Source organism: Camelus bactrianus, chromosome 12 (assembly GCF_048773025.1).
Source record: "Camelus bactrianus isolate YW-2024 breed Bactrian camel chromosome 12, ASM4877302v1, whole genome shotgun sequence".
NCBI classification, from domain to species: domain Eukaryota; kingdom Metazoa; phylum Chordata; class Mammalia; order Artiodactyla; family Camelidae; genus Camelus; species Camelus bactrianus.
The window spans coordinates 63,205,293-63,229,803 of NC_133550.1; the positions used below are offsets into that span (position 1 = coordinate 63,205,293).

Genomic DNA, 24,511 nt, shown 5'->3' on the forward strand with positions numbered 1-24,511 from the left:
TGTGCAGATCATCTCCCAGAAGGACGAGCACTGCTGGGTGGGGGAGCTGAACGGCCTAAGAGGTGAGGTCTCCATGCAGCGTCGCTGGGCGAGGGGAGGCGGCCTGCACAGGTCCGGTGACCTTGCCGCCGCAGCGGGCCCTGGGGATGCTCAGACAGCGAGCCTCCCTCGCGCGCTGGGTCCTCAGCCCCGTGGGGGCAGTGTCGGGGCACTGGGCCGTCCGCCCCTCATCGGGCCCGGCTTCTCCCACAGGCTGGTTTCCAGCCAAGTTTGTAGAAGTCCTGGATGAACGGAGCAAAGAGGTGAGAGCCTGCGCGAGGTGGGGCCGTGCCTGGGAGCTGCCGCTGCCTCCACCCAACAGGGCCCGCGCCCTCCTTGCCGGGCCGTGTTCCGAGCGCATGCTGGCTGTGAGGACGGGGAGAGGCTGGCTGGCTGCGTGTGTGGGGCTGGGGCCTCTTAGACCCTGTCCCCCACCCTCAGTACTCCATCGCGGGGGACGATGCTGTGACGGAAGGGGTCACAGACCTTGTGCGAGGGACCCTCTGCCCGGCCCTCAAGGCCCTATTTGAACACGGACTGAAGAAGCCTTCCCTGCTTGGGGGCGCCTGCCACCCATGGCTGTTTATTGAGGAGGTGAGTCAGTGGGCCCGTGTCCTTCACGTCCTTTTCCCTGGCCCCGCGGAGCAGGCGGCAGGAGCTCATGGCGCGGGGATGTGTGCTCAGTTGGACTTTGTGGCTTTGACCTGGTACCTCCCTTGTCCCTGACACTGAACCTGCCCCCCAGGCAGCGGGCCGGGAGGTCGAGAGAGACTTCGACTCAGTATATTCACGCCTAGTGCTGTGTAAGACCTACAGGTAACCGGCCCCTGCCCCCTGCCCCCTGCCCCCTACCCAGCGTCCTGGTGGGTCGCCTGGCTGCCCCAGTGTGGGGAGAGGAAGTGGCCTGAGCCCACCAGGGCAGCGCTGGCAGCTTTGGTCCCCCCTCAGGCTGGATGAGGATGGCAAAGTCCTGACCCCGGAGGAGCTGCTCTACAGGGTAAGGGGGGCCATGGGCGGGGCAAGCCTCCTGGCTTGGCAGCTGGGGACACCTGAGTGACAGCTGTGCCTTCCCAGGCTGTGCAGTCCGTTAACGTGACCCACGATGCTGCACATGCACAAATGGACGTCAAGCTCCGCTCCCTCATCTGCGTGGGGCTCAAGTGAGTGCACTGCTGCTGGGGCTGGGGGGCAGTCAGAGGTGGAAGGGGTAAGGGTGAGAGCAGCCCTGCTCTGCAGAGGGGCGGTGCTTGCAGGGGTTTTGTGAAGCACAGATTCCAGCAAGCTGAGCAGGAAAGGGGCTCCCCAGAGACACGGCTACAAACTAGGGAGGGGTGCCTGCCCGAGGGGCCTCGGGCACGTGTGAGGCTCAGATCTGAGTGAGCTTGAGTGTGTGGTGTTTCCGGACTTGTCACCTGGCAAAGGAGCAGCCTCCAGGCTGCTCTGACCCAGGAAGGGGGGCAAAGTTCCTGAGACTAGCTCGGAACCTAGCCATGGGCACGCTGGCCGGACTGTGCGTGTTGCTCCTGGACTGACCAGCAGGGCCCAGGCCTCTGTGCCTGCAGATGGCATGGCCGGGTCTCAGACTCAGAAGGAGCTGTGACGGGACCGAGGGGAGTGGGGGCCATGGGGACCACGAGCCCCTGAGCATGTCTCCCCATGTGGAGGAGTCATGGTGAGGCCACTCTGCAGAGACCTGGCTGAGACAGGAGGCGGGGTCACCTGTGGGGGCTGGAGGAGCCCGGGAGTGGGCTGCCCCAGGACAGCATGAGGGGCAGAGCCCCATCCCTGGTCGTCGGGAGTCCTGTGGATGGAGGCCAGAAGGCCCAGGAGCAGCCCCCAAGCCCACCCTGTCTGTCTCCAGCGAGCAGGTCCTGCACCTGTGGCTGGAGGTGCTCTGCTCCAGCCTGCCGACCGTGGAGAAGTGGTACCAGCCCTGGTCCTTCCTGCGCAGCCCCGGTTGGGTCCAGATCAAGTGCGAGCTCCGGTGAGGAAGCGTGGGGCTTCTGGGACCCTGGCCCAGTGGTGTGGGCCGAGGCACCTAAGGGCAACTGACAGCCTCCCCTTCGCTTCCAGTGTCCTCTGCTGCTTCGCCTTCAGCCTCTCCCAGGACTGGGAACTTCCTGTGAAGAGAGAGGTGGGTGGTCGGTTGGTCGTCGACCCTGCAACCTGCCTTCCCGCAGGGGGCTGTGGCGGGTGGGGCCACCTGGGAGTCTGTTGGCAGACGACTCCAAACACATCTGGGTGGCTGAGGCCGGGCCTCGTGGGGACCCCAAGCACTGGCATTGCCTCTAAGAACCAGTCTGGCGGCTGCTACCTTGGGCTTCCTTGCGGTGTGCCCAGCACCCCTGCCCTGTGGCCTGTGACAGGAGGGCTGTCCCTGTACAGGAGGAGAAGACACCCCTGAAGGAGGGCGTCCAGGACATGCTGGTGAAGCATCACCTTTTCAGCTGGGACATAGACGGGTGACGTGTTTCCTCCAGAGACCCCGTCAGTCACACCCAGGCCTCCCCCAGCCCGTCGGCTACCAGAGCCCCTTCCTCAGGCAAGACGAGAACAGCACAGCTCTGGCCAGTCTCAGGCTCACTCTGGGACGGGGTCTGAGGTGGCCCAGGTGCACTGTGAGCTGTAGGGTCAAGGAGAGGATGCACCGCGAGCCCTGGCTGGGCACCATGGTAGAGTCCGGGGACACCACCCTGGGCACCCAGAATATTGCTGGAGGGCAGTGGGTGGCAGAAGCAGGAGGAGGGGGCCAGGCTCAGCCTGTTCCAGCGCCTGGGCGAGGGCTCTGCCCTGCCAGGGTCTGCACAGAGGCCCCGGGCCCCAACTTCACTGTGCCAACCAAAAACCAAGAACAGCCACCTCTGTTCTGTCAGGTTTTGCTCAGGAAGGGGATGGGGGTAGCTAAAGGCTCCTTGGCCTCCTTGATTTATAAATAAACAGCTGTCTTTGAGAAAGCACCTCCCCCTATCCATCTTCTGTCCAGCCTGGGCTGCGTGTCCAAGGTTCTGCTCTTCCTGGAAATGGTCCAGAACTTACAGCCAGGCCTGGGCGGTGGCCTGATGGGGCGCAGGGTCAAAGTCACAGCATGGCACCCAGGGCCCACTATACCCGCCCCCAGCTTCTTCCCTGGAGTGAACAAGATGGACTAACAAGTGGTGGTTTTGCTTTTATTTTAAAAAGTCACACAGCTTCCCCACCTCTGTCCCAGCACTGGTTTTGGTGACTCCATCCTTAATCCCCTATGAATAACAGTGACAGGCCGGAACGAAGGCCAGGCAGGAAGAGGCCACAGCTTGGAGGCCGCTGCTGCGCCAGGGCCATAGTGACTGCAGTGAGGCAACGGGACGGAATGTGGGCAGGTGGCCAGGCAGCACCTCTGCCCTCGTGGCACTGATAAGGAGCAGGAAGCAGGAGAGGTGGGGCACCGGCTGTGGCGGGGTGTCTACACGTCAAACACAGTGATGGGTGGGCCAGGGTAAGCTGTGTCCTGCCCCAGGAGCGGTGGCTCCAGGCCCTTCCATGTGTGCGCAGTGTGGGGAGGAGCTGCACCTCCCCCCCGTATATGTGTAATAAGTATGGCGATACATAATAGAGATATATACACCTGTACAGAAACTCTGCCACCAACCACTACATGGTTACACTACACCAAGACACTAGAACGGCAGGGAGCCCCCTCCCAGGAGGCCTGGACAGTGGTGTCGGCGTCACGGGGACGGTGAGGTAGCGGCCCCGCCAGTCCCTTCCCTCTCGGGAAAGGGAGAAGGAAGGACATTCGCCCCTGGCCCCGCCTCAGCCCTGGGCCCTGCCTGCCTGAGCAAACTGCAGCCAGCAAGTGCACCCGACCTCACAAAAGGAGGTCAAATAGAAGCCCCTGGCCTGTCCAGGCCCCCCAGAACCCCAGGGTGGGACCCAGAGCTGCTTCTTGGCAGCTTTTCTCCTCCGTGAGCCTGAGTCAGGCAAAGGGACGCCTGGCCCCAGCCTCCCCCTGAGGGAAGTGGGGCCTCTTGATTGTCAGACTCACGCCCGCGCAGAGAGGCTGACCAGGCAGGAGCGCGCCGAGTTCCCAAGTTCTCCAACTTTCCCGCCCCCCCAGCCGCCCCACTCTGCAGCCCCAGAGCTACAAGCAGGAATCCCAGTGTAGCTGCAAGTCGTGGCCATCGAGGAAGTCCGTGGAGAAGAGGCTGGGGGACGTGGTGCTGAGCGGGGCCAGGCTGAGCATGGGCCCCCCGGAAGACAGCTCCAGCCAGTCCATACTGTCCAGGTGGCCGTCAGCTAGGTCCAGGCCCACGCCACTGGGCTCAGGCGCAAAGTGCAATTCCGAGGTGTCCATGGGGGAAGGGGGGTGGTCCAGGATGGCAGAGCTGCTCAGCATCTGGCTGTGAAGGTCATCAATGAGGGAGAGGGGCTCTGGCCCCTCGTGCCCACCGGTCAGCAGCGGCAGCCCCGTGCTGCTCTCCAGGAAGTCCTCCAGGCGCCCGGGGAGGGCCGGCGAGCCCGAGGGAGGCGGGGCGGCCTGAGGGAGCTCGGTGGAGGGTGAGGGCTGTGTGGCCAGGGGTGACCCACAGGCAGCTGTCGAGGGGGCCTCCTCTTTCCCTGGCTCCTTGAAATCTGCTGAAATCTCTGCCAATCAAGAAAGTGAATGGGTGTCAGAAAGCAGCCTGAACAGGGCCTGCAGTTGGGCCCTGCCGTACACCATGTAGAAAAATTAACTCAAAATGGGTCAGAAGTCTACATTTAGGAGCTAAAACTACAAAACTCTTAGAAGGAAAGGGAATATCTTCATGACATTGGATTTAGTAATGATTTCTTGGTTATGATACCGAAGGCACAGGCAATGAAAGGAAAAATAAACCAGACTGACTACATAAAAATTTAAAACTTCTGTACATCAAAGGTCACTATCAAGAGTGAAAAAATTGTATAGTAACTATCTCAACAAATTTAAAAAGTGAGACAACCCATGGAATGGAAGAAGATATTTGCAAATCATATTTCTGTTATGTGATTAACATCCAGAATAAGATAAAGAATGCCTACAACTCAACAAAACCAACTAAACATGGACAAAGAACTCAGACATTTCTCTGACAGAAGATACAAACACATGAAACGATGCTCAACGTTATCACTCATGAGGGAAATGCAAATCAAAACCATGATGAGAGACCACTCCACACCTTCCAGGATGGCTATTTTCAAAAAAATGGAAAACAAGTGTTGGTAAGGATGCGGACCAACTGGAACCATTGCGCATCCTCAAAAAGTTAAACACAGAATTACCATGTGATCCAGCAATCCCACTTCTGGGTGTGCACCCCACAGAACTGAGCATGGACACACATACGGGCACGCCACGTTCACAGCAGTGTTACTCAGGACAGCCAGAACGAGGAGACCACCCAAACGTCCAGCGGGCGAGGAGATAGATACAGCGTGGGACACACACCCAAGGGAACGCCATTCAGCCACAGTGAGTAAGGAAATTCTGATACAAGCTCCACCACGGATGAACCTTGAGGGCATCGTGCTCAGTGAATCCAGCCAGAAACAACAGGAGGGCAAGTACTACATGGCGCCACTCACACGAGGTATGGAGGTGACCGAGTCCCAGAGACAGAAAGCAGGAAAGAGGTTACTGGAGGGTGGGAGGAACAGGAAGTTGGTATGTAAAGGGCGATGTATCCATTTAGGATTGATGGAAAGTTCTGGAAATGGACAGTGGTGATAGTTACATGACACTGTAAATGAACTTAGTGCCACTGAACTGTGCGATTAAAAGTGGTTATAATGGTAAACTATGTTATATATACCACAATAAAAAAAATACGCAGAAACCAGGCCTGCTGCCTGATCCCTGGGTCCCATGCTTCTCCCGCCCCCGGCTTGGCTGAGCTGTGCTCTCACCAGCTCCCTCTGAGTCCCCACAGACCTGCCCCACCCACCCTCTTCAAGTGCCCTCTTCCCCTGGCATCATGGCCACTTCTCAGTGTCCCTTTGGGGGCAGGCAGCTGTGCCTGGTTCCTCTCTCTGGTCTCTCCCTCAGCTTCTCTCAGCGTCCGCCCTCTCATTTCCGCTCCGCCTGCAACTCCCAGAGCCTCAGTGCCACCTGCACGTATTAGAAACGCACCTCAGACCCCGGGATCCAGGGGGGTCTCCCTGAGCTCAGAATCAGTGACCTCGAGAGTAACATCAGCTGCTGAGTGACTCTTTGTAACTAAGAGAAAATCCACCATTTTCAAGTGTACAAGTCCATGAGTTCTTGCTCTGCCTGCACCATCTTGCTTGACCGTCTCCCTCCTGAGCATGCCTCGCACACCCTGCCTTCCTGCCCCAGGGCCTCCCCCTGCTCCTCCCTGAAGCCAACCCCTCCTCTTCAGCCCTGCCCGACCCCACCCCCGTCAGCCCCCCAGCACGCAGACACGCTGCCCTTTCTGGGCCCCCCTCTGCAGGAAGCCCTTGCCGAGAGCTCTCAGACCCGCGCCTCCCACATCCCTGGCCCTCTTCAGCCCACTTCTAGAGGCCTCACCAGGGTCCCACTGCAGCACCCTGGCTGGGGTCACCAGCGACCACCACGATGTTCACCCCAAGACTGAGTCTTGGTCCTCCTCTTCCCTGATCACCCATCAGCAGCCCTTGGCCTCAGGACTTTCCCCTCGCAAGGGCACACTCCACCCTCTGCCCCCTGCTTAGCCTCATCTGCTTGTGCCACCGGCCTCCACCTTGCCCAACCTCACACTCTAGACGCCCATCCAGATGCCAACAACTCCCCAACTCCTGCCCTCAGCCCAGACTTCACCACACCCTGCGCCCGTGCTCATGCAGCTGCGTGCTGGTTAACTTGGTCCGAAGCCGTTGGCCACCCTCGTGTCCCCTTGCCAGACACCTAATCCACCAGGAAACCAAATGGACTCTCTTTCCAAAATACACCCAGACTCCAGCCCTGCCCCACTTCACTGCTGCCTCCCAGGCCCACACAGCTGGGCTTCCACCTGGGTCACCCTTGCACCTGCTCCTTCCAGCGTTCCCCAGGGTTCACACGCCTCCGCTCTGTGCCCACGAGGCCTCCTGATCTACGCCAGGACCTCCCCTCCTGCTCCTTCCCACACTCACTCACTCCCCCCACACGCCCTCCTGCCACACAGGTGCTCCCCAGGGATGCCTGTGGGTGTTCTTGCCCAGGCCGTGGAGAAGGGATGCGTCTCAGGCCTCGCTGCGTCCAGAGTACCAGGCCTGCGTGCACTGTGTTCCAGAACTAAGCCAAACCCAATGCGTCAACCGGCCCAGGACGAGACAACCCAGGAAGGGAAGAGGAGGCTGGGGAGGCGGTCCGGGGTCTGGACTTTACCTCCGCTCTGAATAAGAATGTCAAACAGGTCATCCATCTGCTGGCTTGAGGAACCATTTTCCTGTGGGACAAAAATAGGACACAAAGATGAAAACCCACAGCAGGAGGCCCCAGCCTGGCTCAGGGCACGGACCGTACCTTCTACCCCTGAGCCAGCAGCCAGAGCCACAGAGCCCACCGGCCTGCGCTCAGGCTGTGGGGCCCACACTCACTCATCAGGGACAGGCCCTGGCACTCCTGCCGGTGACGGCCCACGCTCCAGGGCCTCTCTGACCCTACAGGACCGGCTCCTGCCTGCCCCGGTCCTCCAGCTGGGCCCAGGGACTGTGGGAGCCCAGCCCAGGAACCCAGGCAGCCGCCCACGCAGCCAAGCCTGTCTACCCTCCTGACCTGCTGTCTGGGATGCTGGCTCACAGCTTCCTCATAGCCAGGTGGCTCCTTCTTCGGCATAGAAGTGGGGGTCCCAAAAAGGGGCTGTGTCGGGTGCTCCAGGTCCATCTGGGCTGGTGGGCCAGGAGCTGGAGAACCAGGCTGGGACAAGGGCTAGACAGGAGAACGGTGAGAGAACCAGCGGTGGGGTGAGGGCAGCCGCCGGGCCCCCGCGCGCTCCAGGAAGGCACAGTGGGAGGCGTCTACCTTCTGGGCCCGGCCAGCTTTGCTACCTGCACTGGCTCTTGGGGGGCTCTCATGGAAGCCACTAGGGAAGAAGGGATACAGGGTCGGGGAGGCCCTGACCTCTGACCCTGCAGAGGCTGACTGGCTCCCTGGGGTTTGGTATAAGGCACGCGGGGCACAGGCAGGGTCTCTAGGCTGACTCCTCTTCCCCCAGGAGTTTCTGCCTGAGGCTGCTCAGGGGCCCTCGCCTCCCATCCTGGAGTGCCAGGTTCCTGCCACCGCCCCTCTACCCTGGGACTGGCAATGCTAAGAGGCCACACAAAGCCTAAAGCAGCCTCACCTTTGGACCAGGCTGAGTGGAGGGTCTGGGCTGTGAGGGTGACAGCAGCAGGGAGCCCGCAGCCAACGACACCTTGGTGGGGGGCGGCTGGCCTCTCTGAGGGAAGAGGAGTGGTGCTCATGTCAGGCCCAGTCGGGAGGCCCCCAGCCAGATCCTGACAGAGCCCAGCCCAGCCCTCTCCCAGGCAGGGGCTTTCCTGAGCCTCACCTGGGCCCACCCCACCCCACAAGCAGAGGTCACGGCGCCCCAGCCTGGGTGGGGCTGCTCGGGAGCCATCTGCCAGGTATAGAAATGTTCTGACACTGATGGCCAGACAGGCGGGCAGTCCCTCATGGCTCCACCCGCATGGCTGTGGGGTCTCAAGCAGGTGTCTTACCCTTCCAAAGTCTTAGGAAAACAAGCACTACCTGCCCAGCCAAGGGGTGCCTGGTGAATGGGGGGCTGTCATTAAAGGTATCTTTGCACCCTTCTGTGGCCCCAGTACCTGCTGGGGGCTCCCGCCGGCCAGGCCAGGGCTGTCTGCATTCTTATTGGTCACGGTGAGGACAAGGTGGGTCCCTGTGGAGTCAGTGACGAGGCTGGGAGGTGTGACCCCCTTGATGAAGCTGGGGCCCTGTGGGCTCTGAAGCAGCTGGGGGGCTGGGGCTGGTTCAGGTTCGGGCGGCACGGCTTCCTGCTTCACCACCACCGCCGAGGGCACCAGGGCACCGGTGTCTATGTGCTGGGCAGCAGGGGCTGCCAGGCTGGGGCTGAAGGGGTGGTCAGGGCCCGGAGGCTGCCTGCTCAGCTGACAGCTGGAGAAGCTGCTCTCCTGCTTCACTGTGGAGCCTAGAGGGACCAGGGCTGGGGCCGGGCCAGATTCCTGCTTCACCACCATGGCTGGGGACACCAGGGCACCGATGTCTACATGTTGGGCAGCGGGGGCTGTAAGGCTGGGGCTGAAGGGGTGGTCAGGGCCCGGGGGCTGCCTGCTCAGCTGACAGCTGGAGAAGCTGCTCTCCTGCTTCACTGCGGTGCTGAGAGGGGCCGGGGCCGGGGCCGGGTCTGGGTCTGGGTCTGGGGCCGAGGCTGGTGTGGGCTGCTGGGCCCGCTTCTCCTGCTCCAGCTGCAGCCTAAGCCACTCCACCAGCTGCTGCTTCTGCCGGAGCATGCGGGTCAGCTCCTCAATCTGCTTGTCCTTTTCCTGCAGCATCTGGTCCTTGTCACGCCCCTCCAGCTCTGCCCGCACCCCTGGGCTCAGACAGCAGGACCCGGCCCGGGGGCCCTCCTCCTTCACAAGGATCTGCAGTGGTGAGGCCTGCAGGGTGAGCTGGGTCAGTGGCGACGTCACCATCTCGCCAAAGGTATCCCCGGGCGTGGAATTCTCATCACCAGTGCTGAGCAGAGAACGCTCCGAAGGGGTGGGAGACACGGGGGGTGTGGAGCCCGTGCTGCCAAACTTCACCACTCCGTTGCTGGTCACTGTGGCCACCACCACCTCAGCTGGGGCCAGGCCCGCTGCCACCAGGGCGGGCCCCGTGCTTAGCCGGGCTGCCGGAAAGGCAACCACCACCTCGCCAGCCTTGGGCAGGATGGAGGCAGCGGTGGGGGCCTTGGGCGCTCCGGGGGCAGGGCTGACTTGTTCTTGGTAGGCACGCAGGCGCTCGATCAGGTCCGTCTTGGTGCCGGAGACGGGCAGTGACCGCAACTTCAGCTCCTGCTTCAGCTCTGCCACCTGCAAGGGGATGGAGAGTCAGGGCAGCAGGGAGACTAAAGGAACTGGGTCTGAGCAGGACAGTCGTGGGAAGATGAGCGGGACAAGCTTTTTGTTTGTTAGGCCTTGTTGGTCTGGGCCCCACCGGCCACTGGGAGAGCGAGATGTGGACTGCCCAACGGCCTCGCCACACCACGGGGTTGGTTGGACGCTCCCGCCCCCGTGTCTGGGCAAGACATGCCCTCAGCTGTCCCGGCCCCAGAGTGGTGCCTGGTGACCAATAAATACTTAATTGAACTGACTGGATTTTACAGAGGAGGAAACTGAGCTCATGAAAGTGGAACAAGTTCTTCAGGATCACAGGCTGGGTAGCGGCAGAGCCAGGGGTTAAAGCTGGGTCTGGGGGACTCTGAGGCCCGTGTCCAGCTGCCCCTGTAAGGGCCGTGTCTTGCTGGAATCTGGGTCATAGCTCAGGAGGGACCAGCCTGGTTCAGAGGACAAACTCTAGAGGGCGAACATGATCCATTCCGCTTTCTGATCGGGGCAGAGGAAACAGGCCAGGCCCAGGTCATGTCCCACCCTCCAAGGCCAGGCAGACGCAGCACTTGTGGGGCAGATTCAGCAGGACACTAACTGGCAACGTGGAGCCCTGAGTCTGAACCCCAGCTCTACATGCCTTGGGTGAGCCTCTCCACCCTTCTCGGCCCCTGCCTGCTCGTCCTCATGCTGGGGTGACACTGCCTGTTTCTCACACTGCACTGTAGAGGCCGCAAGGATTAGAGGCGTGTGAGCACCTGGTAAGCCCCGCGGTCCTGGACAGACACTGGCTGATGCCGTTAATGACCACAGTGACACGGCTGCTGTCACGGACGACCAGGGCCAGGAGGGGCTCGGGGCAGGCTCCCAGCCTCTGCTGGAGGAGACCAGAGCCTTCCATGGCCGTGGTCCTGGGACGGCTGTCTTCCCTGCCTGAAAACAAGCACCCAACTGCCCCCAGGGTAGGGCAGGCCAGCAGCGCCTCAAGGCCTCCAGTGGGACGGGCACGGCCACCTACCTTCATATCATCCAGGTTGGCAGGCAGGGCCCCCGGCTTGCCAGTTAGTGAGGCGCTGTTCTGACGTGCCAGCCCTCCGGGCCCAGGGCCGCCTGAGCCAGAGCTGCTGCTGGTAGTGGAAAGGCTGCGCATTGGGGGGGCCCCACTGCTTCCCAGAGCCTCACCCGCTGGCCTGGGAAGAAAGGGAAGGAGTAAGCCCCCATCAAGCATCACCCGCGGCCTCTGCAGGGCCGGGCAGAGGTGGGAGTGGGCGAGGGCCCCGCCCAGAGACCACGCGTGCAGGACCAGACCAAAGGGTCCTGGAAGGTGCAGGTCCGCCCCCACGGCCCGGCACCCGCCCGTTCCGGGGGCCTGGGGCGGGCTCCTACTTGGGGGGGGCGGGCAGGATGGTCTGGTAGTTGTAGTGCTGCTGCTGCTGCTGGTTGAGGATCTGGAGCTGCAGGAAGAGCTGCTGTTGCTGCAGGATCCTGGCATAGGAGGAATCCATGGGGGGCGCCCCTTTGTCCTGCTTTTGGTCCGGGGGGATGTACTGGTGATACTTGAGCTTCTTCACCTTTGGCTTCAGCTCCTTGGCTTTCTTGCTGCGCTGAGACTTCTCACCGGCAGCCTTGGGTTGGCTTTGCTGGGGGCACAGGAGCAGAGGGTGCTGTCAGGGGTAGTCTCGGCTCTGGGAGGCTAGGCCTCCAACGGGCTTCTGAGAAGCCTGGCCCGACCCACGCTCCCTGCTGGACAGCTCCCTGCCCAAAGTAGAGGTCTCATCAGGGCCAGGAGTGTGCAGGGGAGGGGGCAGGGCTGGTGGGGGGCTGTGACAAGCCCCACTCTTAAAAGAGCTTTAGCCCAAATGCATAGGCCAGGCATCACTGTGACCCAAGCACAGAGTGAATGCAACAAGGACGGAAAACAGCTGGTCTGTGGAGCTCACACTGGGCGCTTTACAAAGACCATGTCACACAGAATTGCAAGAACCCTGCCTGGGTTCTACTTGAAAAAAGAAGCAGCAGAGAAGTCACTTGCCCAAGGTCACACAGTGATCGTGATCTTGCCGTGTGAAGGAGCTGGGACCCAAACCCAGGACTCCAAAAGTTCATGTTCATTCACCACTGGGCCTCCAAACACTCCCAGTGGGCACTCAGCAGACCAGGAGGCCCGCAGGTCACGCTCGGGAGGCCATCTTCGGGTGAGGGAGGGTGAAGCTGGACGGGCCAACAGTCAGCGGCACTTAGTGCCAGGGAAGGACCATGGAGGGCTCAGCAGTTTCTGAGCAGAGAACGGCAGACAGAAGGGTGAAGGCTTGATGCAGGGGTCAGCTGGGGTCTGACCAGGGGCATCGGGGACTGGTGGGGAGGTCTCAGTAGAGGCGACAGACTACAGGAACAATGGACAATAGAACACGTGGCAGGTGAATAGGTACAAGGTTCAAAGTTCTGAGCTCTGGCAACTGTGACAACGGTGGCCCCTTTGTGGAAGTCGGGAAGAGGTTCTGGTCAAGCCAGGGAGGATGGAAAGAGGGAGGAGCAGGAGCGAGCTGCTGAGCTGGAGCTGGCAGAGCACCCACGAAGATGGAGAGGGGCCGGGGAGAGGACCAGAGAAAGGCTGAGGGCATGAGAAAGAGGCCACGGCAGGCCTGGGAGCACCCTACAGAAAGGGAGGAGGACGGGGGGCAGGGGACAGAGGCCCATGGGGACTGGGGAGCCAGAGCCAGAGACTGAGGCACTACCCCAAGAAGAAGAAGTGAGGTACACGCTGTTCTCTCAAATGCGTGGTGCTCACAGGAAGACACCAATTGTGTGATGAGGAGCAGGTCTGAGGGAGGAGTTCTGGGGGAAAACCTCTGACATCAAGAACAGACAGCAGAGGCAAGGGAGGTGCCCAATGATGAGGAAGCGGGGCCTCACGGAGACGCAAATGGGGCAGGCCTCGGGATGGGGGCACCACACAGAAAGGCTTCAGAGACCCTGCGAACATACAGGGAGCACCCAGGGGCACAGCGAGCGCTCAGCTAAAGCCAGCTCCTGGGATGTGAGCAGCAGGAGAGGAATACAGATGGCCCGAGACTCTGAGCCAGGGGCAGGGTCTGTGTGGGGCAGGGTCTGTGTGGAGAATCAGACAAAGCAGGAAGCAAGTGGGGTGGGAAGGAAGGGCCCCTGCCCAGCAGGAGCGGAGCACAGGTATGGAGGGCGGCGGGTGGGGCTCAGGTCCCAGGGACCTAGCAGGAGGCTCAGCAGGGCGAGAAGGACCAGGCATTGGCTCTAGGTGCTGCTGAACTTAACCCCAGTGCCAAGCACTATGTCCCCACACAGAAGTCCCCATGGGTGTCTCGTGGGGTTGATGGTAAACCCTGCCCCTTCAGATATTTCAGGTCAGGCCTTGGAGAAGGAGAATGAAAACAAAATACCCAGCATGGCCAGCTGGATGACCTTGGGCCCATCACCTCACTCTCAGTTCCACCACTGGCAGAAGAGGTTCTATGATGGTCTCACGAGGGTAGGAGTAGACAAGAGGGGACATGTGGGCACGTTTCCTGGGGAGGGCAGGAGTGAGAGCCTGCCCCGCCGTGCTCAGTAAACGGTGTCTGTGACCAGGACAACCAGTGTCCACGGAGAGAACAGGCCGGTCTCCCATGGTACCCTGGTGACCTCTGCTGGCCCCTGACCAGGAGGAGAAGACAGGCACCCCCACTCGCTGTCCCCACCCTGGAATGAAGTCATGGCAGGGCTCGGAGGGACACGGGGAGGAGGCAGTCGGCTGGAGGTCTATACCTTAATGAGTGTGGGGAGGGGCTTGGCAGCGGGGACCGCGGTTCCGTTGGTGAGGCTGGGAGGCAGAGGAGGCTGCTCCACCAGGAAAAGCGTTTCTCCGGACTCCGGGCCCACTGGGAGTTGAGACACAACCTGGGAGAGAAGAGGGGAAGTGAGGACACTCTGGCTGCTCCAGAAGCTGAACCATCTCCAGGCTCCACTGGCAATGCAGCCCTGCCCTGCCCGGAGGTGGGCAGCTGCCACCTCCTCGGACACTGTCACCATTGGGGGGCAAATGAGAGGGGTTAGAAGAGCAGCCCCCAGGGTGGCAGGGGATGGGGACTGGCACAGGGGAGGCAGAGGGTGGTGAAAGGATCATGGAACTGAACACACGCAGGAAAAGCGGCTGTTCTGAGAGTGGATGTGGGGCCACCAGGGAGGCCTGGGAATCTAACTGCCAGGCAGCCCCGCCAGCGTCCTCCATGGGGGCCCACAGCCGACACCTCCCAGCTACTAAGCTACGTGGGCAGCACCCTCTGGCTTCCCCGTCCCACTTGGCCAAGTGAGGGACCTCACCCTGGGCTGCTCCAGCAGGTCTGGGGCCCTGGGGAGCAGGGGAAGCATCGGGAGTGGGCAAGCTCACCTGAGTGGGGGACACAGAGGTGGCACTGGGCAGTGGCTCGCTGACTCGGGCTTCCAGAGGTGATGGCACCGAGCCCTGGGACTCATGGCTGGCAGGCTGCTCAGGAGATAAGGCATCACTGCTGTCCTCGTCAAAGGAAGAGCTGTCTGCTACCTTCGGGTAGTTTACCTGGCCCACTGAAAACCAAGGCCATGGTAAGACTCCACCAGCAAACGGGAACAGGGCCCTTGCTCACCAGCCAGAGGCTGTCTCGGCAAGGTACCTGCCCCGCAGCCCCCGTGCCCCAGCGAGGCAGCAGGAGAAGGGAGGCCAGCAGCCAGGCTGCTCGCTGTGTCCAGAAGAGCTCGAGGACAGCTCATCATCATGACCCCGAAACAAAGCCTAGGAAGAGTCAAGTCCTGCTAGGCCATCAAAGCGCTCCCTTGGTGAGGAAAGGCCTGATCGTCAACCTCTTGGATTTAACTCCACACTGTGTTCAGTCTTTAAAGTCAGGGTCTGGCCTCCCTCCCCCTAGCCCGCCACCTCCTCTACCTTCTGTTTCCCTGCTGTTAAAGACAATTTATTTCCATTCTGCGGCTGCACAAAACTCTCTTCTCCTAGAGGCTCGTGGACCCTGGGATGAGGGCTCTGACCCTGCGATGAGGGATCAAGGGAGTTCAGGTAACCGCTGTGGGAGTGCAGCTCCTCCCCTGGGCTGCCTGAACTCCCCAAAGGCCAGGGACAGACTAAGGAGCCTCCCAGAAAAGGAACACTTGCTTGTGCAGGTAAAACAGGTTCAGTGGAAGGACCTCCCTTTGACCTCCCTTTAGCGGCCAGTGACTCCCAGAGACCCAAGGCCTGGGAGCAGCAGCTGCCAGAAGCAAGCCCAGGCTGCTGACTACTAGTGCCCTGCCCTGCCCCGTGGTGAAGGCCCGGGAAGCGGCTAGGGGCCAGGCTGGGAGGGAGACAGGGGCCCAGCGTGGAAATCCTGGACGTAGAGAGAAGGAAAGAAGGGGACAGGGCAAGCTGGGTATTTCAAAAGATTCATTATCACGACCTCTCCCTTGACATTATTGGGGGAAGAAGTTCTGCACCGGCCCCCGTCCACACAGGGGGAACTGAGGCAATGGCCATGCCAGGGAAACTCTACCGTGGTGGGAAGACCGCAGGTGAGAAACAGGAACAAGCCAGTAAGTCTCCCAGCAGACGCTTCCTCTCCAGGGCTGTGACCCAAGGCCCCTTCCTCCCCTGGGGCTCACGAAGGATGCACCTGAGCTTGTCCCTCCTGAGTGAATATGGTTCTGGAGCCAGGACTGCCACATTGACCCCACTCCCCTCACCTGCCCTCACCAGGCCGCTGGCAGCGCAGCAAGGGGGCGGAGCTTGCTGACCACACGTGCTTCCCAGCAATCACACGTCTAGGTTTTCTCCCCCGGTCTCTCCTCCCAGAGAGGGCACCTGCTCTGGCATAGAGGCATGGAATCCAGGATGGAGGAGCTGCAGGTCCACCCCAGCCTCAGTCCAACAGGGAAACTGCTGGCCACACTGGAGAAGCCTGAGGGCTGGTGCCGGCCAGGGTCGCCGCAGGGCCTATTTCTCTCCCGTGTGGTGGGCAGTGGAGGTGCAGGGGCGGGGTCCCTATCCTCTGAGAGTGTCCGGTCCAGGCACAGTAAATGGTTCGCTAGAGGGAAACCTAGATGCTGAGGGAACACTAAGGACAGGCTCAGGGAAGACTTCTTGGAGGGGAGAGCCTTGACATAAATCTTACGGATCAATTGGGGGTGGGTGTGAGGAGGTGTGTGCGCTGAGTGGCCATGGGGAGTCTGTGCGGACCTCTGTGGGAGGTCTCACCCCATTCTCATCAGGCCTCCCCTCCCAGCCGCCCTCAACACCTGGCTTTGTCTCCTCCGGAAGTGAACTCCCCCTCCTCCCCCTCCCATCCTCCCATCACCTCAGCCTCTCCTCCACCTCCTTCTGATCCGCCCTAAACCTGCTCTTTTCTCCCAGCCTGAAAATCCTTCTCAACCCACCGTCTCCGTCTCCTTCTCTTCTCCACTTGCCTCTTGAACAAACAGACTACATTTGCTGCCCACCCCACCACTGCCGCCTTCTACCCAGTCCTCAACCTGCACAATCACTGCTGGCAGGTGCCCCTTTCTCTCAAGTCACCAATGATTACCTCGCTGCCAGATTAAACTACTCCTAGTCCTCAAACAAGCCATGCTCCGCCAGGCCTCCCTGCCACTGCCATGCTGTCCCCTCTGCCTGAAACGTCCTTCTGTACTCTCTACTTGGCAAACTGCTTCAACCTCCAAGTGGACCCCAAATGTGCCACAGCACCTGTGGAACTTGCCCAGCCCCGCCACTGTCCCACCCCTGAGAGAAGCCCGACTCAGACAAGCTCCTGCTGCACCTGCCACACACCCACTATCCTGTGTCATCCACAGCAGCAGCCGTAGCTGGTCTGTAATGTGCATCACTGCTAAGAGCAGCAGCCCTTCTCCGAGTCCCCCTGGGTGCCAAGGACTGTGCCAGGCCCTTAATACCCATCATCACCCATCATCGCCCATCATGAGCCTGTAAACTGTCCCAAAAGGCAGGCGACTCGGTAAAGATGCCACAGGGCCATGGCCTTTTTTACTATGCAGCGCCACATCTGCCCAGGAGTGAGCCTCAGAAACCCCTTGTTTACATATCAGTCTTCTCCCATCAGACTGAATTATCTGAGGGCAGCAGCCACACATTTTGTTCATCTCTGAACTGCCCGACTTCACACAGGCCAGACACGTGGCCGACTCTTGGCAAACATTTATTAGATTTTGGCTGGCTGGAGAGTCCATAACTGACCCTCGCCCAAACGCTGGCCGATAGCTAGGGGCTACTGTGGAATCTGGTGAAGATCTGGGTAGGAAAACACCGACGTGAGGTGAAACGAATGCCGAGGCAAAGCAGGGAATTAAAAGAAGAGAGTGGACAGGGCCCCGGCGGCCAGCCTCCAGCACGGTGCTGCCCAACGCTGGCAGACCCGTCGGTGGTGCAGGTGAGGCCTTAGAAACCAGTATCCTCAGAGCCAGGCTGGGGTCTATCCTGTGCCCTGCCCAAGGGCCGCGCCCACCATCACGGGGGGAGTGCTGGAGCCTCTCGGAGGCACAGCTACCTCCTGGGGGCTGGTCTTGGGCCCACTGCAGCGAAGGAGACACGTCTGTACCAACAGCCACCAAAGTCCGAGCTATCAAGTCTGAGACCCCTGACCGTGGCCAGGGGGACCGCGCATGGCCGGGACTGTGCCGCTCCCACCCATCTTGAGGCCGCCCTTCCAGCACCACATGCAGGCTGCTCCTTCTCCCGCTGCACACGCTTTAATTCCCCCTCACCCTGCGCCCCCAGTCCTGGCCCCACCTCCTCTGCCGCCGGCCCCCCATCATTGGGTGGTCTTGGGGGCCCACCCTCATGTGCCCTCCACCGCTGCCCACGTCCCTGCCTGTGTCTGCTCCAGGTGTGAACTCCCCGAGGACCAGGGGCTTGTTCTGCCTTGAGGAACTGTGGTCCTAGCGCCAAGCACACTGCTTGGGTCAATCCTGACTGAGCGAACTATCTGTGGAAAGTGCCAGGCTCCACGAGGAGATTTCACTAACGAAAAGCAGCAGCTGGTACGGCTTCTGGCTCCTGGCGTCTCCACGTGCTCACACACACTGAGCCTGACTTCTGCCCTCTGGGAGAGGGGACTCGCCCCTGCCTTCACTGAGCTGAGGGGTGGTCAGAGGCCCCTCTGATTTACTTAGCTGCGTTGGCACAGTGCTGAACTGCGGGGCCAGTGGCACCGTCCCAGGCTCACATGGCCAGGAGATCAGGCTCTCAGACTCTGCACCTCAGCTGCCCCAGGCCCAGCAGGAAGCAGCCCAGATGCCCTTCCCTCCGCACCCGGCCTGCAAGTGCACACGGGGCAGCCGGGCCTCCTCACCGATGATGGCCTCCTTCAGGCTGGACTCCACAGGCAGGATGTTCTTCTCCACCAGCTCCATGGGGCCAGGCCTCTGTGCAATCTTCTCGTTGAGGTCATCAGCCAGCCTGGCTCTCTTCAGCTTCAGCTGCTTGGCCTGCAGGGAAGGCTCGGCCGAGGTCTCTGTCCGCGGGAGAGAATGGAGTGAGTGCGGGAGGATATGGAATGAGCTGCTTCTGCCCTGGGGATCCAGAGTGGCTGCCCTTCCCTCTGGGGAAGGAGCAGAGACCATCAGCATGCAAAGCACGTCCCAGGCAGAGAAGGGTGGCCCGGCTTGAAGTTTCACAAGGACAGAAGAAGGAGCCCCCACTGTGGACAGCATGTGGCTGGTCACCAGGCCGAGGCTAGCCCAGACGACACTGGAAGAGCTGGGATGGTCTCTCCTCTCCCTCAGACCTGCTGCTGTGCTGCAGGGGAAGTTCACCTCTCTGCTCTGGGTCTCATCTGCAAAATGTGGGGATCAGACTAGGAAAGTTTTCTTTCAACCCCAGAGTGGGTTCAAACCAAACAAAACACGGACAGAGTCACAACGCTTTCAGCAGCCACAAGCTTTCCGTCCCTAGAATGTGGAAAGACGTGTGTGTGGGGCCAGGCAGAGTGCGTCTGGGATGAGCCTGCTCATACTTCACAGGTGCTTGAGGAGACACTGAGTGAAGGATGACGGATGGATAGACAGATGAAGGAGTGAACAAAAACACAAAGTAAATGCATTTTAAAAACAGATTTGGAGGAAAGGATTTCACACCAAGGTTAGATGAGTTCCAGGGCCACCGTGTGGCCCTAGAAAGAGGGAAGCCAACCCAACAGAATGTGATTGTGCTTCTTTGGGAATCCCCAAAAACCAGTGGTGACCACCACCGCACTGCTGTCTTACTGTGCTAATAAGGCTGCGGCTTACCCACCCACTGCCTGGAGAAATGGGAGCGATAAGAAAGAGGGAAGAAGAAATGTGGGTGGTGCAGAGGTGAAAACAGTGAGAACAAGGGTTTAGGTGAAGAAGCATTTCTAAGCTAACACACCTTCCAAAATGTGCATCCTGACCAGCTCCGATCTCTCCGGCCGGGAACGAATCTTCCGTTTCAGATAGTCCTCTGTCTATAAAGAAAAAACACACCAAGGAGCTCTCAAACCCAGGTCACAAGCTTATGGCATAGACAGGACTAGAAAGCAGCCGTGGCTCTCGTGGCTGCTGTGGGTAACCTTTGCAGCCCCCACTTCTCAGCCTTGGGACTGCAGGGTTCTGAGGCAAGCGGAGGCCTGGGGAGGCGCGGCCTGAGGAGGATGCGTCCACTTTCAATGCACCTACCAAGGGCCCCATCCATCAGTCAACACCATTTGTCTCTCTGAGGCTGGACTACTAATATCTTTTTTAATCTATTACTTTTGCTATCATAAAAGTGATATATGTTCATCAAAGAAAATTTAGAAAACCAGAAAGTAAAACAACAATTTTAACCACCCACTGTTAGTGTCTTGGTGTGTTTGCTTCTAATCATTATTCCACGCAGAAGAGAAGCTTAATTTTGCAGAGCTGTAATCATACTGAATATAATTTTATATCTTATTTCAAAAAAGTTGGCATTGCATCTCCTCGTGAGCATTTTCTATCCATTCTGCATGGCTACCAAGCGGAATACTAATCTGGATTACATAGTGTCACAGCTCCAATTTCTTAAAATCCAATGTCATTTCTGCATTTCTGAGGCTCCAGGTGAATGAAGTCCCAGAGCCACTGCACTCCCCAGTGCTGGTGTTCTAATGTATGTGTGACCCCAGATCTGTCTGACTCCAGCGCCTCTACTCTTAACCTTTGCACCAGCATTTTTCATACCACAGGTCAAGACCACGAGTAGGTAAAGACCAACACAGGGCAGGATAGGACAAGGCAGAGCAGAACAGAGCAGAAATTAAAACACCAGAGTGTACTGCATGCATGTCATAAGGTAAAGACCTGGCCCTCATCCGCCACCTTGGTGCTCTGACCCGGCAGCTCCGTGCCAGCCCTGGGGCAGCGCTGAGCTGACCGGGGACAGCTCACAGCGGCTGCGGACCCTGGGCCCAGCACCCATCTGCCAGGGGCTGAGGTTATCACCATGGCTGCCGCAGAAGATGGTAGAACAGGTCGGACACTGCAGGGCCTCATGGAACATGAGGGAGAGACATGTTTTCTAAGCCATCTGAAGTTCTGAACGGTGGCCACGGCTGAGGGAGAATATGGTGCTGATTCAGAAAACACCTGGAGTCCAGAAACCAAGGACTGAATCCCAGTTTGCCACTTACTAACTAGACAGTTACTCAACTTCTCTTAGCTGCATCTAAAAGGAGAAGATAATAACACCTAATTCCTAAGAGCTGATGGGAGCATAAACAGGAAAGTGATACAATTCCACATGGAAGTGCTCAAGACCCCATACCCTCGTCTCACACTTGTCTATGGAGTGTGTATCTCCCTGAATAAATCTAGTTTCACTTTAAGAAAAAAAAAAGAAGTGCTTGATAAACCAGTAGATATTCTAATTAGTGCATATTTACTCCAGGCTTTTGAGAAACAGCCCAGGAAATGGCGCCACGTATTAAGACTGGGCTGGGGCACAGGCAGCGGCCTTCCTCCTCCCGCAGGCTCCCTCCTCCTCCCGGCACCGAAACCGTGCAGCTGGTCACTCCTTTGGTTCCCAGTACCTGTGACCTCATTCTTCTCATTCTAAGAATTAATCATTGCTTTCCTTAGAAGTTTGTTAAAAATAAAATAAAAATAGAAGACAGTAAGGTAAGTCTTGGAGATTTTAAATATTTCAGAGCCTCTGAAAGAGCTGTGAGAGCCCTGGCCTGTGATCCTCCATGTGGGGAGGTTCTCTTCCCTCGTCTTTTTCACAAAGAGAAAAGCGAAGGGGCTGAGCAGGGGAAGCATCTTCTGGCGACTTCCCCATCTCTGCCCACACAGGGCAGCAGAATATTCCCCCCAAGTCCCCGGAGGGAACTGAAACCGAGGGGACAGGCAACAAGCCAGGTGCTACAGCCCAGACGTGAGCTCAGAGGGGCCCAGCTCCCATGGCCTCAAGTGGACCCTGGCTGCTCAGGGGCACATGGAGACCAGTGGGGTTTCCAGCCCATTGGAATGCCCATCCTGGAAAGGTGTGGGTGGTGTGGCCACAGACATGGGGGAACCACCACCCAGCAAGCTTTTCCATGGCCAGTGTTCATGTCCTAACAGCCACAAAGGCTAAGTGGAATTAAAGATGAGAAAATACTAGCGGTCTCCAAACCAGAAGGAGGAAGGTGATCATTCCATACCCTTAAATGTACTAAAGGAAGAAACTCGTTCTGGTCACAGTGCGTATCACCCCACTGGGAGATGGCCAGGGTGGAGGATGAAGTAGAAAAGGTAGTGCTTTCTATTTAGAACTGTGAGGCCAGGGCTGACCCTGGAGGCACATCAGACTGGAAGGAAGAGGACCAGCGACACAATGGACTCTGAAAATGCTCTTGGGAGTCCATGGGGAAGAAAGGTGCCTTACCCTGGCCCGCTCCAAGCTCCTTCTCTGCTCGTGAAATGCAGCTGGACTTTTCAAAGCTGTTGGGAGAAAAATCATAAAATAATTACTTTATAGTGAAGCATCATGTCTACGACTACAATTTACAGTGGAGAAGGCATCTTAAATTCAAGTTAATTTTAGCAGTACCACTAATGTCAGTGATATTAGTGATGAAGTGATGAAGAAATGTCACCTGAGTAAACGCCTACTCTGTGGTTCAGCTACCTCGTCGAGACAATTTTGGTTACTTCATTCCTAATGGGAACAGTCACTGCCTAAGCCTGAGCTCTATAAAGCTCTAATACATATGTATATTACTTTATATATAACTTTATATGTGAGTGTTATCGAGCAGTCAACCCTCCAAGGATGCCTGCTGGGCCTCACTTTACTCTCGGGGAGACTGGGACACAGAGCAGAGCTGCAAGTTGGGTCCACTTTCCTTCTTCAACTTCATCAGGAATCACAAAGTAACCAAACTGTCTGAATGAGGCAGTTAGACCAAAAAGACATATGTCTGCTTGGGTGCCATTTCCTTCTTTAGTTTAGCTGTTATTAATAGTGCCGCTAAAATTAACTTGCATTTCGTCTTGCAGGACTACAAGAACTGCACAGTGATTGTTGGTTAACCTTGGTGCTCACATCCAGCAGCTGACCGGAAGGGCTCCCTGCAGCCCCTGTCAGGCACTCAGCTCTATTCTGGGGCCCCCACCACACGAGCCACAGCTCTCAGCTCCACAAACAACGCTGAGGGTGAGGAGGCCAAAGCAGGACCCTCTCCAAATGCAGCACCATGAAGAGAGTTTGTGTCAAAAACTCGGCAGATGAGGAGTTGGGACCCCCTGAGGACAAGAGAAAAGGCCTGACACTTCAAGTAGGGAACAACAGCAATAAGAGAGAAATGTATGAGACCGTGGCCAGTTTCACTTCTGCCGCCCTAATGCAGCTGTGAAACCATGTGTGCAGATAAATTTTGCTGGGCTGCTGGCTGCGGTAGGAGCACAGGGGTAAGGAGACGCTAAAAGTAGCAAGTGCACAGGTATGACCCTATCCTGCCTGGGCCTGAGTGCTTCCTCCTCCGTCCCTCCTCAGCAGCAACAGCAGCCCCAGAAAGAAGCTCCAAGTGTCCCTGCAGTGCTTTTTTATTTTTATTTTTATTCATTTATTTTTTAAAACTTAGGACAAAAAAGAAACTATCATTTTAAAAGATCAGTTGAGAGCCCACCCCAACTTCTAACAGCAGGGGGAGCTCTAGATCTAGCAAATAATCTCTAAAGAAAACCAGCACAAGCTCCCTCCCCAACTTCCCAGAGCATTCCAGAGCTATCCCAGCTCTAATTCAAAGGTCTTGGCATCTCGGTGGGTAAGCAGACAGTCCTGCAGCCTCTGCCCCGCCCCGCCCCGCCCCCAGCGGCCCTTTCACCTTATTTCTGTCTGTGGCTCATCACCGTCTGACAGTCTCTACAGTCATACTACCTGTCTTTCATATTCGTTTATTGTCAGCCTCCCAATACCCAGAACAGGCTCCATCAGGGCAGGGATTGCATCTGCATCTTTCGTTTCTGACACTATCCCTGGTGCCTAGAGTACCCAGCACGTCATCCATTCAATGAATTAATAAATATTCCATAAGAAATGAATGCAAAGTGTACACTAAGGACAGGGAAACTAGACAATTCCTAAAAAGCCTTAAATTCTACTTCAACACCAGAATTCTGGCTCTCATCTGGGCTCAATACTTGATAGAAATCAGGGTATTTGTTTTCTTGTCCTGGGTTCTGCTGATTACTACTGGTGAGACATGGGGAATGACCGCTTTCTGGGTCTCATCTGCTTCCTCTGTAGAGTAAGAATCTGCCCATCTTCCAGAGCTCTTGTGAGAATCAAATGGGGGTGAAAGGGCTCCGAAGCGAGTGGGGCGCCCACCAATGCACTTAGGGGGCTGCCGTCATCAAACGCAGTGATTTGGTTGAATCGTGGGTGAGATCCCCATGCGGGGCAGCTGCTTTCTGTACCACAGCCACAGATTATAGGACTGAAACAGCGGCTGGCTGGCTGCCTCAACAGCCTACACTGCCTACCCCAGGGGTAAGGCACAGACTCAGCTTCTGGAAAAACAACTCAGAAAACGAGCATTCCCTGATGGAAGAGGAGTGTATCATCTTCACGTACAACAAGGATGTGGCACCACGAGTGGGGAGAAGTGACGGGTGAACTGGCTGTGGTGGACACGAGTTCCTGTTTGGTTCTACTGAGTCAGGGAAGCTTTCACGTAACGGCAAGGGTGCTACTTCTGTGTCAGGCCCTATACTAGCTATTTTAAACATTCTGGCTAACTGAATAGTCCTAGCGACTCCATGTGGTGGGCAGTATTCCATCTTACAGATAAGGACAGGCTCAGAAAGGGGATGAAAAGCAGCAAACAGCAGAGTCAGGACCACAACCTAATTCTGACCCACCCTCAAGTCAGAGTTCTTTCCTCTTCTCTGGGTTGGTTTCTTAACTTCTTCAAAAAGGAAAATGACCCTA

General features: G+C 58.0%; 2 protein-coding genes across 10 annotated transcripts in view; one reads left to right on the forward strand and one right to left on the reverse strand.

Moving 5' to 3' along the window:
- SGSM3 (small G protein signaling modulator 3) overlaps positions 1-2,996 on the forward strand; it is a 33,874-nt gene extending 30,878 nt beyond the window's left edge. For all 6 annotated transcript variants that reach the window (XM_074375597.1, XM_074375593.1, XM_074375598.1 and 3 more), the window contains 9 exons: positions 8-62; positions 253-302; positions 481-633; positions 785-855; positions 988-1,036; positions 1,114-1,199; positions 1,901-2,023; positions 2,113-2,173; positions 2,425-2,996. In XM_074375597.1, coding sequence (XP_074231698.1) covers positions 8-62; positions 253-302; positions 481-633; positions 785-855; positions 988-1,036; positions 1,114-1,199; positions 1,901-2,023; positions 2,113-2,173; positions 2,425-2,505 — 729 coding nt within the window. In that variant the 3' untranslated portion in view covers positions 2,506-2,996. The remainder of the gene's footprint in view (positions 1-7; positions 63-252; positions 303-480; positions 634-784; positions 856-987; positions 1,037-1,113; positions 1,200-1,900; positions 2,024-2,112; positions 2,174-2,424) is intronic.
- Positions 2,997-3,192: 196 nt separating this feature from the next.
- Positions 3,193-24,511, reverse strand: part of MRTFA (myocardin related transcription factor A) — a 109,516-nt gene continuing 88,197 nt past the window's right edge. For 3 of the 4 annotated variants that reach the window (XM_074375592.1, XM_010960263.3, XM_045520632.2), the window contains exons 3-14: positions 21,965-22,020; positions 19,469-19,544; positions 18,411-18,572; positions 14,471-14,646; positions 13,849-13,980; positions 11,458-11,711; positions 11,090-11,261; positions 8,827-10,056; positions 8,343-8,438; positions 7,778-7,930; positions 7,388-7,448; positions 3,193-4,662 (exon numbers count right to left, since the gene is read on the reverse strand). In XM_074375592.1, coding sequence (XP_074231693.1) covers positions 4,160-4,662; positions 7,388-7,448; positions 7,778-7,930; positions 8,343-8,438; positions 8,827-10,056; positions 11,090-11,261; positions 11,458-11,711; positions 13,849-13,980; positions 14,471-14,646; positions 18,411-18,572; positions 19,469-19,544; positions 21,965-22,020 — 3,071 coding nt within the window. In that variant the 3' untranslated portion in view covers positions 3,193-4,159. The remainder of the gene's footprint in view (positions 4,663-7,387; positions 7,449-7,777; positions 7,931-8,342; positions 8,439-8,826; positions 10,057-11,089; positions 11,262-11,457; positions 11,712-13,848; positions 13,981-14,470; positions 14,647-18,410; positions 18,573-19,468; positions 19,545-21,964; positions 22,021-24,511) is intronic. The other variant, XM_045520633.2, reaches the window with a different exon arrangement.